Source organism: Anguilla rostrata, chromosome 3 (genome assembly GCF_018555375.3).
Source record: "Anguilla rostrata isolate EN2019 chromosome 3, ASM1855537v3, whole genome shotgun sequence".
Taxonomy (NCBI): domain Eukaryota; kingdom Metazoa; phylum Chordata; class Actinopteri; order Anguilliformes; family Anguillidae; genus Anguilla; species Anguilla rostrata.
In genome coordinates this window covers 45,703,713-45,718,558 of record NC_057935.1, presented here as the reverse complement: position 1 = coordinate 45,718,558, position 14,846 = coordinate 45,703,713, and the positions used below count along the sequence as shown (strand labels likewise).

General features: G+C 38.0%; 1 protein-coding gene across 1 annotated transcript in view; it reads right to left on the bottom strand.

Annotated features, from left to right (window-relative positions):
• Nucleotides 1-14,846, bottom strand: part of LOC135250990 (rho GTPase-activating protein 6-like) — a 30,016-nt gene that overhangs the window by 14,320 nt on the left and 850 nt on the right. Inside the window, exons 2-3 of the mRNA XM_064327903.1 lie at nucleotides 4,092-4,251; nucleotides 1,235-1,306 (exon numbers count right to left, since the gene is read on the bottom strand). Coding sequence (XP_064183973.1) covers nucleotides 1,235-1,306; nucleotides 4,092-4,251 — 232 coding nt within the window. The remainder of the gene's footprint in view (nucleotides 1-1,234; nucleotides 1,307-4,091; nucleotides 4,252-14,846) is intronic.

The following is a 14,846-nucleotide window of genomic DNA, read 5'->3' as shown; positions in this document are numbered from 1 at the left end:
AGGTGAGTCAAACCCTCAAACTGCCCCATGCACAGATTTGGCTCCCCTTCAAATGTGCACTAAAATGCACAATTTTGGAATGAAGTTCACTTTGTGAGGGCAAATCTATTCTGAAAAGTTATTCTAAGTGTATCTCACACAAAGTGCTTATGCAGGCGTTGTTCCAGAACATGTCATAGATGAGTAACAGGCTACTGGTGGTGAAATGACCTGAAATTATATAATTCTCACTGTTACTGTTACTCTGTCCGCAACTCAGGGAGGTCCAAGAAAAGGGTCCAGTGAGGATGTTGACATCTGGTTCAAGTAATCAAGGCCTTGAGTAAAGACCTTACTTAGTTCATCGCTCAGGTGTAATGGTAAAGGTGCTGGGCTAAAACAGAAATCTGGACCCACAAATAGGACTTCTGGGATAAGGTTGTGTGGCCATGCAAAGAAAGAGATGCATTCTCGCTGTTCTGGAGTAGTTATTCAGATTAGCATTTCTTCTGATTTGCTACGACAGAAAAAAAGTATCATTCATGTTTAACACAATGTCACATTACACATTCCCTGATGATCTATCTATTCAACAAGTATGTTTATATGCAGGGTATAATTAAGAGACATACAGTGAGCTCCATAATGTTTGGGACAAAGACATATTTTAATCTTCATTTCTCTCTGTACTCCACAATTTTATATTTGTAAACAAACAATACACATGTGGTTAAAGTGCAGATTCTCAACCTTTATTGCCTTTATTAAAATATATTTTATACATTATGGAGCTCACTGTAACTGTATGCTATATAAACATTGTACAAATGTGCAGAATATACAATACTAAAGTTACTTTTTGGTCCCTTGTAGTCTAGCTCATTGTAGTCCAAGTCTCTATTTCAACCATACATACTGCATGCTGTGCACTGTGACTGCATATGAGCTGTACCTGTGTTATTTAGGGGTTGTGCCACGTTTCATGTTTCATGATATCAACTTGAAGAATATTTGTATTGTCTTGTATTCCAAGATTTAACTTGTGTGTGAAAAGATTTTTTAATAGGACTGAGCAGATCATGTCCAACTATTTTAACCTGAATCATTGCTTCACCTATATAAAACTCAAAAATATTAAGAATTTTATATAAAAAACACGAAAAAAAGACTCAAATCACGACAGCCTACTATTTCACTCAATAATATAATTCAATTATGGCCTGTGATAAATAACATTTTGTTCTTTTTACAGTACCTTTGTCTCTGCTCTTTTCTTTAGATAATGAATCCAACTTCCTTCTCAGGGATTTCTTGTGATTTTGTCCATCTGCAAAGGCATGCAAAACCCAGACAAATTTGGGTTATCAGTATTTAAGATACCTTTATCATACAGCATAATTTCCAAATCCTAAATGACATATGCTGAAATGACAGTTTTAACTTTAAATAGTCTTTGCTTCATTAGCATAAATGAAACTCAAAATATATACATTTAATAAATAGAGCTTTGTGGATTAGTCACACCAGAAAATTTTGTTTATCAAGGTGGTATCAAGGTTCAGGCATTTCAGGTTTTAGAGTGGAAATGTAAATACCCTCAGGTCTTCTCTGTGCCAATTGCTAACATATATTTTTAAATGTTCATTTTCATGCACAATATATTCATCACACACCGAAAGGTGAACAAAAACTGAGGAAATGAAAATATGGAAAATCATCATAGGGAAGCTACAACTGCACAGCATTTGGCCGGTATGGAAACTGGGCGGGGCTATGATATCATTACATGGAGGACACAGTGCCAGGCAGGAAGCCTGTGTATACAATGTTTCCTGGCATCTGGACCCAGAACACAACTTGGGCATTCTCAGCTTACAGTGAATTGATATGGAAAAATATACTGCAATATATTGAATAATACCTTTGGATATAGGCACTCAAAACATATTTTTCAAAACATCACTTGCATTTAGAAGACACACTTATCCAGAGCAACTTATACAAGTTTAGATAGTGTCCAATTATATAGTTGGAGATACACCAAAGAAATTAGGAAATGCAAGTACCTTGATCAAAGGTTAAATGGTAGCAAAAAATGAAGTCTCAAACCCTTAGGTGATAGGCCTATTTTAATAACCATTATTGCTAGACCACCACCCCTAAAATATGTTAATATATAGTCATTGTTTCTCAATTATAAATTCAGTTATATGCCACTGGCAATTGGTATATGTTACAATATATCAGGATATAGGCCTACAGGAATGGCAAAACTATAGGATTGACTAAAGCTAAGTTTTGAGCATATACGTGAAGACAGAAAGTGTGTATGAAGCTTGAGCATGCATAGGGGATTGTTCCATACTGTATACATTATTTCTGCATACTATTCAACACATTTCTCAATGAAAATGACAATATATAGTACATTTAAGATGACAGTTTCATATTACACAAATACATCAATGTTATGCCTTTGTATCATTTGTATGAATAGTTAATCAATGCAGAAAATATCAGAACAGCCTTCCATTATCACATAAAAGAAAAAAAATGCATTAGCAACAAATGGAGCATTTCTGTAATGAAATTACTTCAAAGTAATTTCAGATTTAAGTAAATGAAGCATTCCACACTGCATGTGGAATGCACTGCACTGCACTCCATGTGGGTTACCTATGATACCAGGTAATATCATGTATTCATGATGTAGATTGGAACCCATGAGAAATGCACTGTGAAGTGTTCTCAAATGACTGAACATTGTTTGATACATGAATGCACTGCCAGTCTAAACAATCCAGAGTGCAGCACACTCATAAACGGCATAAATATTTTGTGGTTGTTTATGCAAAACTGGGACCTCATTGAAGAATGTGAGCGTTGGACCGGGAACATGACAGTGCAGACAGACATGAAACAGATGCTGTACCATGAGGTGCTGAAACTGACCCACCAGGGATTGTAATGCCACACTTTGAACTATGCAGGCTTGCCTAAATCATGGCCAATGTGAATTTGAGACCACACTAAACTTATGAGCAATCCTATTGAAAACTTCCGAGAGAGTTTTCAATAGGGTTAAGGAAGGAGAACTTGGACCCAAGTTCATGATTAAACTAAAATAGTTACATGTACTTATCAAAGTGGCAACAACTTGTTTACTAAAAGGAGTACAAGTTTGAGAACAAACTTTCAGCAGTTTACTCTGTCATGAGCATGGGACAACAAAAGAACAGCATGTGAGGTTGTCCTGATGGGCTGACCTGGGTAGGAACCTTCTAGAAAAAAGAAGGGGGAAAAAAAGGATCAAGGCTGCAGGGCTGAGAGACTGTTGGCGTCTCCTCCTTCCTCTCCCCTGCTGCATCAGCGCCGGTGGAGGCAGGAATGAAACAATATCCGTCAGTGTCCAGAGAGTGAACCCGGTCACCCAGCCACCCACCTACTCCCCCGGCGCCTCTCCAACATCAACATCCACCCCAGCTGTTATTTACTACTGCTGAAGCTAAGACAAACTCCAAAATCCAAATATACTTGCTACCCATTAAAAAACTGAAGAAAAAAAAATTAGGAAGTGTGGCAGGTTGAAACGTATGTTACGGTACTTTGTACTATGAAAGTGAAGCTTTTAAAGCGGTAACAAATAAAGAAGTTAATATTTCAGATTTTGAAGCAAGGCCCTAACCGGCCACTCCTGAATTGACTTGCCTGCGGACATACAGTTTGTGCTTTTCAAAGGGTAACATCACATTTGGTAGTTGATTTTCACATTAATTCACATCTCTGTGGTCAGTGGCCAATGGCCATAGATTGTTGCTTCTCTTCTCACCTCTAAATAGTATTGTTTTCCTTTATTTTAAGTCACTGGAAATATTTGGGAAGGAGAATTAATGAATGAGTATATGAATGAAGCAGGTTTTATTGTTTTTTATTGATTTATTGTTTGTGCTAACACACTGCATGCCAGCCTGCGTACAATACCCCTAGCGATGATGACCTTCCCTCCCAGATCATCTGGGTATAGCTGATGGAAGGCCATTTTATGAATGAACAAGGTGTGTGGCTGGCTGACTCTTTCCAAAATTGACTACATATAAACCTGCATACAGTACCTCTGGGGATGGTGATCTGGCAACCCAGGTCATAATCCTGGTGCAGCCGATTGAAGGCCACCTCCTGGAGCCGCACACGCTCCAGCTCCGAGAGACACTGAACTGGAACAGGCTTCAGCTGCACCCTTCGTCCAGACATGCTGCTCCAGGTACAGTCACCCTGTTCAGAGCAGAATCACACATGCATGCACGCGCACACACACACACATGCACGCATGCACACACACACACACATCACCACAGTTTCTTACAGTGGCTACTTTGATTTGTTTTAGTGATCCAGGCACTTGATAATCAAAACCCATATCAGACAGATGCAGCTCTTAGGTTCTCAATTAGAATGACCTAATGACATATAGCTTTAAAGCAGCATTTAAATATCTCCCCCATCCTCTGACCTATTTCCCATGGGTGAAAAACAAAACAAAACAAAACATGAACAGTCAGTGTTTGGGCAAGACACCCAGCTGAACCATCTGTGTATGAGAGCAGTGCTTCATGGCATCAGGGCTACTAGACTGCATGATAGTACAGTGTAGTGCTGTGTGTGTGTGTGTGTGTGTGTGTTTGTTGTGTGCATACGTGTGTGCATGCATGCATGTGTGTGCGCGTGTGTGTGTGTGTGTGTTTGTGTGTTTGTGCGTGTGTGTGTGTGTGAGCTTGTGTGTATGCATGTGTGGTGCATGCATGCATGTGTGTTTGTCTATGTGCGTGCATGTGTGTGTGAACATGTGTACAATGTGTAAGCCATGCCCAACATGGGCTTAATTACCCATAACAAACGGATGGTCTTGTGAAACAGAATTACTGAAATTTACATCGTACTGGCTCAGCCAATCCCAGCTGCCATGGTGATGGATTCACTGGGACTCCTGTCTCCTGTCTCTATCTCTCGTTCTCTCCTTTTCATAGAGAGCTCACTAATTATAATTAACATGAAAATAGACATGAGATTTGGGCTTTTGTGTCTTTATATCACACTTATAATTGAAATTAGTATTGATAATGTATGTCCATGCTATAGAGGAGAAAACAGGGAAGCATCCCTAGCAATAACAGGTTGCTAAGGCAATAATAAACAACATGTTTCATACAGACAGAATTTTTTTATCCTAACATCTCAATGTCTATATACTGTATGCTGTTGAAATATAATAAATTTTACATGTATGGTATTTACCTAAACGTGTATGTTATTTTGATCCAAAAAAAAAAGTAGAAACAAAAAACTGAATCTCTTAAAAATATGATTTGTCTGTAAAGCCAAGGAACATTGAAGACTGCCCTAAATATATTCCTTAGATATGGAAAGATGCCCAGTTTCTACTTTGACATGGCTGCCTATTATATTATGCTTTACTGGACATGGTGTCAAGCTTTGAAAGTGTGTTACGGTCTAATATTTTAAACACTACAATGAAAAGCAAAATAAATTTAAAAAATACTTATTTTAATTAGCATTTCATTTTCTAGATTGCCATGGAAACAGTATCACATGACATACAAAGGAAGAAACCTGTTTCTTTTGATATTGCCTTAATTCTCTCTCCACACCCACATGCTTATGGCTTAATCATTGGACTCATAATGAGAAATCAGCCCAGACTGTAACCAGAAACCATACACTAGTCATCCAGATAGTGGGCAACAAGGTGAAAACACTCAGGCAAACAAGGGACAAATTTTTTTTTAAAAAGGTGCTTCCACACAGGTATGAGGTCTGAGTTGATAAGCTGTTAGCATACTAGCATGTCAAGGCCCTATACATAATATTGCAATTATGGCTAGCATGGCAAGAAGATGAGATCTAAGTGACTTTGAAAGAGGACAGTGCACACATATCCGGACTAAAACATCACATCCCATACACTACACAAGTTTCAAATGACTAACCCTCTCACTTTTAACGACCACCTTTTCAAAATCACTGGTCTTTCAGTGCCTTCATCAAGCAGAGACAAAGATTCTGTCTGATTTTGAAAATTTGTCTGTGACAGCAAAACCACAGCAATATAGTGTAATGCATGTCAGGCATACATCCTGCGATTTACATGAGAACATTTTCATACATTGCAATAAAAGCATGCCATAATCCAGTATTGTATAAATTGGCGAAATATAGTCACATGCTTTGCTAGCACGTAATATATATATATATATATATATATATATATATATATATAAAGATTATGGACTCCTGCTTTCCCCAAAACAATCCTACCAGCGTGAGTTATGATACTTATGCAAGCTCTTCCCATCTCTCAGCACCTCAGCAAAGCTCTCTGCTGAAGAATTTATTTGATCACTCTGCATGGCAAACAATATTCTCCAAATGTACCATGCTGAGCATTTTTGTGGTCTGTAGAAATAAACACTAGCGACAGCTATCATTTCAGGTCATAAATGCTTAAAGTGTTCGCTTACACGCAGAGAGGGGAAAAAAGAGGTGCTACAAAACAATCACTTTAGTCCACACAACCCCCTTATAAATAAAGAGGAAATATGCTAGCCTGATATTAAAATAACAAGACAAACAAGCTCTTTATTCAGGGAATAGCAGATACTATCACTGATCTGCCAACATAAATCATTATTAAGGTGAAGGGAATTCAGAAACATCTAGCAAGTTTCAGGATCTGGTTTATTTATGATGGCCTCCTGGGTATTGCAGGAATAAAACTGATCGTCCTGTGCAATGCTGGGGGGTTTGAACCAACTCTACTCCAAAATGCCTGACAAACCTTGTGTCTTATTAACAACTGCTGTTTTCATTCCTTGCTGGTGGTTACTTGTATGTGATCGGTCATATTATGTACCACACCATCTAACCTGTTTTGCCAGGTGAATGATACTTGATTGATCACCTGCATTTTGGTTTACTTTTCGCATGCTGAAGAAGGGCATCTTGCTTGTAATGTTTTTGCAAAAAAAAAAAAAAAAAAATTTAAGCGCATTTTTTCTTATTTAATTATTTCACGGTAGGTCAGTTCTTTCTCATTCATTTTAAACTTTATGTAGGATCAGCACCCAGTTTCACATAATATATTGAGTTGAGCGAGTTTGTTTTCCTAATTTCCTAATCATTTCTTATAGCCCAGAGCTGCCCAGCCCTGTTCCTGGGGATCTATCATTCTGTAGGTTCATTTCCACCCTACTTTGGCACACCTGATTCAACTAATTAGCAGCTCAGTGAGAATCTCTAGCGGTTTAATGAGGTGTGCTTTGCAAAGGTTGGAGTGAAAACCTACAAGACAGTACATCTCCAGGAACAGGGCTGAGCTGCCCTGTTATAGCTAATTACAAACATTAGCTAAATTTAGAACAGAGCCAGAGCCAGGTCCTTTAACATACTGTCTGTGAGCAGCCTCCTGTCTCTGTCCCCCTCTGTCCTAAGAAGGCCATGGCTCAGTATGGTATTCCAGTAACAGTACAGATCTCTGGTGTTAAAATAATTATAGCTGCTGAAATGCCAGCTCTCATCTTTTTTGTGCAGTTACTAAAATACAGTTACTGGGCAACTGGCAAACAGACCAAGTGCCCTTTTTCCCAAGGTTTTTATATGCTTCAGTCAGCAGTCCTATTATTACCCCACTGGGTCTTTGCTTCTCACAGATGCATGTTGTGAGAAGAAATAGGTAATAATGTTTAATATTTCTGTATGAGTATATGCATGCATATGTGTGCAAGTTTGTACATCAACCAACATCTGTTCGATCAACTCTGTTTTTTAAATGTCCAGTAAGTTAGATATGTTTTCATTTAAGTTTCAGGTCACCATACAGTCTTGGTTCACAGCCTCTTGCCGAAAACTACTGATCCTATTCCAGTTACAATCTTCCCACACCCATGTTGCGCCTTTATGATGCAATTCATGGCATAACGCCTTCCTACTTTAGTTTTTTGAATGATGCTAAAATGCACAAGCCGGATGTCCTTCCCCATTATCTACCACATATCTTTCCACATTTTAACGTAGTATCTGTTACCATACAGTAAAGATGCACTATAGAAAAACGCATTAATGGTTTAGCAAGAAATGTTATACCTGCCACAAGACGGTAGAATAGAGGCTATCATTGTACTGAGAGCACATGTGTATGCACCACACAGCAAACTGTTCTGTGTAAAATCATCTCTGACAGAGTACTTTTAATTCTAAAAGAGTATATATAGCACCATCTGGACTCTATACACGCTGTTAAGTGTTGATTTAACACTGTGCGGGAATCCTCAAAAGGATTGTGTTTTTGCACCTGTAAAACCATTGCATGCACCATAAAAAATAATGCAAATTGAAAGCACCACTGTGAGTGGAAAGTGCATTCAACTGGGCGACCAGGGAAAGTGACACAGTGTGCTATCTGTGTCATGCATATTGAAATTGTGTTATCTACATAAATTTCAGTGACAAAATGACTATTTTTTATGCAGATGGGGCTCAATACAGAGCATGTGTGATTCATAAATTACCACTCTTGCAAAACATGGATTTTTAGAGACTACATGAACCTCAGCAGTAATGAAAAATCTTCCTTTCCATAAAAGGGTATCCCTCTTTGGGTTAACAGAGATTTTAGACAGAAAATTTTCAAGTGATGAGGAGAAGAAGAAGCATAAGAAAAAGAAAAGCCTATTCATATAACATTTCCCCATATTCTAAAAGAGGCACTTATAGAATAATCACTGTAAAAATCTCTCATTTCTCCTGCTGATATTCATATATTTTATATTATTTTAAATTATGTTTTAAATATTATTTTAAATGATTTTCTCATTTAGGAAAACCCTGGAATTATATGGTAACATTAGACAGTACTTGTATTGCAAATTCTCTTTTGATAGTTAGCTGAGATAACAGGGGAATGAAAATCATCCTCTTGTTGTGCTCCTCAAACATGCTGTCGGCTATATTTAAGAATATTTCATAGATTGAAAATAGCCGACAATGGTGCATAGCTTGGACTCCTATCAAATAATTTTAAACTGTGCATTGAGCCCAATTTGAAGAATGTTCACCACTACTAGTTGGCTAGCTAGCTTACAAGTAGCTAGCTTGAAAAAAATAAAATAAAGTGCTCACTGCACAGCATGGAATGATTTGTTAGAGTCCAGGAGTCCCTCTTCATTGCTGCAAGCCAATTGAGATGAAACTGCTTCTTTGTTATGCAACAAAAAGATTAATCCAGGCTTTCCTTTTTGGCTATTACAACCCACTGCACAGCAGATGTAGTAAACATGGCACTGTGATTCCAGCATCACATTATGTGAAGCCCATAAATTAAATTCATCCATTGCAGTTTACACTCAATATAATAGCTGCATTTTCATGAATAAAAAAAAAAAAACATGTCCGCACACATACAATGTAGGATCTAATTTTATTCCACCTCTATACTGACTCCATAAACTGTAAATGCGTTCACCAAAAGATTTTGTTATGACTGTTCATTGTGTTCACTGTTGCATTCACACTGTTATTTACTCACAGTATATGACACCTCCATGACATGTTTTAAAACCAAATACTATCCTTGCAGATCCAGCAAAAAAATATGTATGTGCCTAAACCTCCTTGCACAAATACCCTTAGTGGACAAACATTACAGCGTGATCCCCATGAGAGACATGGCAAAAAGCCCATGATTAACCTTGCTTCAGGCAACTAAAATTAATAATGCTATCCTTTATTCTTTCCTGTGACACTGATGGCGGATTCCTATGTTAGGTAACTTTTTATTGACTTCCCAACAGCCGCAGGGGTTAATTAACTATGGCCATCTTTGTTATTTTCTCCTCATTAGACCTAATCTTGTAGATACCATAAATACAGGCTACTTTAGTATAGATCAAAATGGTATGGCTTGTTGAAACTGCTTAAATTCCAGTGCCTCATTGTTCATGGCTGTAAAAGTTAATTATATTGTGGAATGTAACTGCAGTGTGTATATACATCTGTGTGTCTGTATGCACACATACACACCTTTCCTATGGCACAACTTGGCTCTAAGCGCTTCTAACGCTAAGAACCACAGAGATGCACACTCATAACACACATTTTCTGTTTTATTTAAATGAGCTGAAGGACAGATTGCAAACATTGTCAGTACTTTAGCATGTTAGCTCATATAAGATCATCTCACTAAACAACAAGCCATGAGGGCACAAATAATTGAGTTTAAGTCACTCGCGATAAATATGTAACCCATTGTTAATCGACAAACACAACCGAACAGCTATCTATGTTGTGATACAGTTCTTTTAGTTAGTCCATTCAAAAGCTTCAGACTTGCTGAAAATGTTTTCCAAAGGCTCTTGTCAACTCCAATTAGCTACACATGTTTAATAAACTCAGTCCAGCCAATTCGTTTGCACTTACAATGCAAACACTTGAGACTTTTTTTTGACTGTCTGCAGAGTGCCTCAATTCAAAGAATGCTCTTCCTGACCTAGACAGAATATTGCATTTTTTGTGGAATCATTACTAGACAGTGGAATGTTTTTTTCTTTATTTTTCTTTGTTTTCCCTATCAAGTGCCCTTAATAGATACAATATAACACCACCACTCACTCCATTTTACTGTACTGAGAAACATTCAGTAGCAAATCAATATTGGCACAGGAAGGACTGGATAGTGGGCTAAATGGCTGTCCGTCTCATTGTGTGTTCCAATGCTCCTTGTCTTAATGTAGGGCAGACAATCCAGGTTATAGTATAGTGTACTTAATAACCATTATAAGACTTTTACTGGTTACTCTTCCCTAAGACTCCTCAGTTTTGAGTTTCAGAAAGAGTATGAGAACAAACATATGCTGACGCTTAGCAGACACAGGCTCATGTGGCTCCGATGAGAGAGACTCAAATCAATCCACATAACTCTAAGCTGTATATAAAGGGGCTGGTCCACAGGCAAGTCCAGCTGTCCCTGGTGGGGAATACTTCTCATATCCACACAAATCACATTCAGCTCTCCCAACTCTGATTCGGTATTTGAAAATTGCTCATGCTACATAACATAACCACATATGGCAGGACTGCAAGCTAGGGAAGAGAGAGAAAGACATAAAGGCAAAATAATTCAACAGTTCTCAAATGCCTGTGTGAACCAGATGACTTATCAACTGAAGAACTGGAGTCTTACTGTAAAAAACCTTAAATCCTTAATGGCTACCTTCAGCAACAGCAGGCTTTCTAAGTATATGTCTGTGCTGTTAGTGAAATAGAGATATCCTGAAGAGACAATGGTCACATAGCAGCCTCACTGTTTGCCCAGATGTCAGAAAAACACATATTACCACCATCTGAACAACAAAGAAGTATAACGATATGAATGAAAGATGAGCAACCATTGGCAGAGACGTTCCCCTTGTCAGCTGATGAACTGCTACTGAACTGCTTAATCGATCCGTGGGCTTTTCAAAACATGCCACAAGACCACAGTGATGCCCTAGTGCTTTGAAATACCCCTGTGAAATAGATACGGGTAGTCCTCTTAGAGTAAATGAAAGAGGAGATCAAGAAAGGATTTTTTCTGTCTATCACATGATGCCTGACCTGGAAGGGATGCAAAGCCTTGGACGCGGGCACTTTTCTGTATGCCCAAGAAGAGAAGAGAGGAGAATACAGCAATTCATTAGGTGCTTTCTGTACTACCTACCAAAGAGCAATATTATTGACTGACATCCCACTGTGTAAGAGACTGGTAATCCTGTGATAATGAGGTACTGACTTGATGGCTACCAGTATGCTACAAGCGTCATTAGCAGCAGACCTTTCCATACCTCTGACCGCATAATGGATTCACGATTTTACACTCTGATAAACAGGAAGTCTGGAGACAGTGTCCTGGGGGTACCTCTGCCCACTCTCTATAGTGCAACAGGCAAGTTAACTATCTTAAAATCGGGATGAGATCATTGGAAGCCCCCATGTTTTGGGACTTTTTTAAATGAAAAAATGTGGGTTTCCATTCTCTTGTTTGAAACTGTTTTTCTGTGGGTGGCTGAGATCATTTTGTAAAATTTCCTGAAGGCTGTTCATAAATAATACATACATTGTCTTTGTTACAGTTTTTCTGTCTCTCTGTTTTACTATTTTAACACACCTTCAGCTACAGAATTAGTTATGAGAGTCCTTCAGCTAGACTAAGGGATACTACATAAGAACTCTTCCTCAAGAAAGCCCTTTCACAAACAGAAAATACCAGAGCCATTGTCATTCAGAACAGAACAAACTCAAAACCAAACACATTTCTTATATACAAGTACTGTATCTGGCACTGAGTCAGACTGTCAAGATCAGGAATTTAAGAATCTTAACTAAAGCAGTTTACATGACTTCAATGTGAATAGGGACAACTATGCAACATTACCACTATGCAACACTACACAGCAGACTCTGATAGAAAATTCTAAAATGGCCAATTCGGTCCCAATTGGACTCAAATTAACTCTGTAAGAGATTAGTTAACACCAATAATTTAGAGCACAATGAAGCTATGAGAAAAGGTCACTGTATTAAAGAATATGAAAATGACATGAAATTAAATACAAATCCTTACTAAAAATACTGCATTGATAAAAGATTTGTCATTGAAACCCAATTATTACTGATAATTAACAGTTTATATCCACCAGTTTAATGATATTAGACAAAGAGCAAAGGACTTAATCAGCAAGTGATTTTCAACTTTCCTTTAATTGCTCAAGACACATACTGAGATCAGCAAAAAAAAAAACCTCTCGCAAAATGCAGTGAAAGAAAGTTCTGTTCTTCCACAATAAAACACATGAGAAATGGCAGTTTTAAATTATCTTTGAATCATCCCCATATTTACACCTGTTTAACAATGGTGCTTGATGTCAGCCTAATGGAGTAATATTGAAATTGCTGACAGAGACCAGATAAGAATCCCAAAACACATTTTATAAATCATAACCATCTGCTTTTATGCATAATGCCTGTCATTACACATAATGTTTATTGCGTAATCTGTTTCCGCACTGCTGTATTTACAAAGTTCAGACCGACACTAAGTAGCAATTAAACATAATAACGTAAGACCATACAAACATAAGAACATATGTATAATGCATAATGTTGAGAACAGCTCATTAAGTCTATCTAGGCTTGCCATTAGGCATTGCATAAACATTGATTGGAAAAAAGGAGTCGGCACAAGTCTTACTAGAAAGGAATCTCCAGTGAGGTAACTGGTGGCAGAACAAGAGGCAATGCAGCTACATGGTGGGAAATCCCTAGGTGGCGCTCTGGGTGCAGCAGAGGGACCAAACTGCACACATTGAATTGAATTGTCTGAACTGAACCACACATTCAGATTCTCTTGCATTGCAACAGTGTTTCACATCTTTGATATGTATCCTCACTCAAAGCAGCATCTACCCCCTTTATGTATTCATTGGTTTGATAGTCCCCCACAGTGCATAGTCAGTGGCTAGCTACTAGTGCCTGTAATCTTTGTTCTGATAGGCCCAATGGCCCTATATTCTGTCTGGACCTGTACTGTAATTACAATAACCTGGAATCATATGGAACAGACAGATAAACTTGTTTGCATTTAAATGTCAACAGAAATAATACTGAACTATGTCTTAGAAATAAAATATATTAAGACATGCATGTAACCACATTGACAGAAACACTGGATAGATACATAAACAATAACTAAACCATATCCCCTATCAGACCAATAAGTTATAGTGGTTTATAAAAGATACAAGCTGGCCCTGTCAAAAAAAAAGGATCTGATTCACGGTACTGTACTTGCATATAAGAACAGTTACAACAGACCAATATGTAAATCTCATCAAATCACCTCATCAGGATCTATCATCCAACGGAACTTTACGATAAGCCAAGGATGTGAAGATAAATTGAGACTGCTTGGACTTCAACATTTTTTAGATTATTACATACTACTGCATGTTAAACAAATCTTTCTGAGGGCCAGATGTGTACTTTCTAAGGATTTCTTATGCAAAGTGCTTATTTTAGCTGCTGAAGATTCTCCTGGACAGAAATCTTGGCATCTGATGTCAACAGCTGAGAAATGTGGGGTAGTTACATAGTGAGGTCACCTTCAGAGTCTTACATCTGAGCTTAAATCATATGGAAAGCTGTTTGGTAGTTGGCAGAGAACTTCAAATTTGGTGAATTGTTCATAGTGTTTGGTGCATTTTCCTGTCATGTTTTAGGGCCCCTCAACCCCTTAAAGGACAAAGTAAATAGCAGGAAATCAAAGTATTTTTTGGGGACAAACTTTATACTGTGGTGAAGCAGTTCTATCCCAATGGGAAGGGTCTCTTTCAGGAAGACGATGCCCCCATCCAAAGGGCTTTGTGTGATGTACACAATATACCATAGCCGTCTCAGTCACTAGACCTCAACCCAAATAAACACTTATGGGAAATTCCAGAGTGATGCTCAAGACAGGATTTTCCACCACCCCAAAAAAAACAGCAGTCATAAAACTTTATGTTGGCCTTTATTTAGCCAATTACCTGTCATATGACTGTAACTCAAGAGGTGGCTGGGAGAAAACAAAAGAAAGAGAGTGGAAAACGCAATGGCCTCTACATCATGTGGGGATACCCATCCACCGAGGCAATAGCAATGAGGGAAGGTTTACTGGCAATGAGGTGCTTACCTCTGACCTCCACTGAATGCACAATATTTTGAGATATATATTCAATAATGTGCCATACACAGACCCTCTCTAACAAATACAATACATGAGA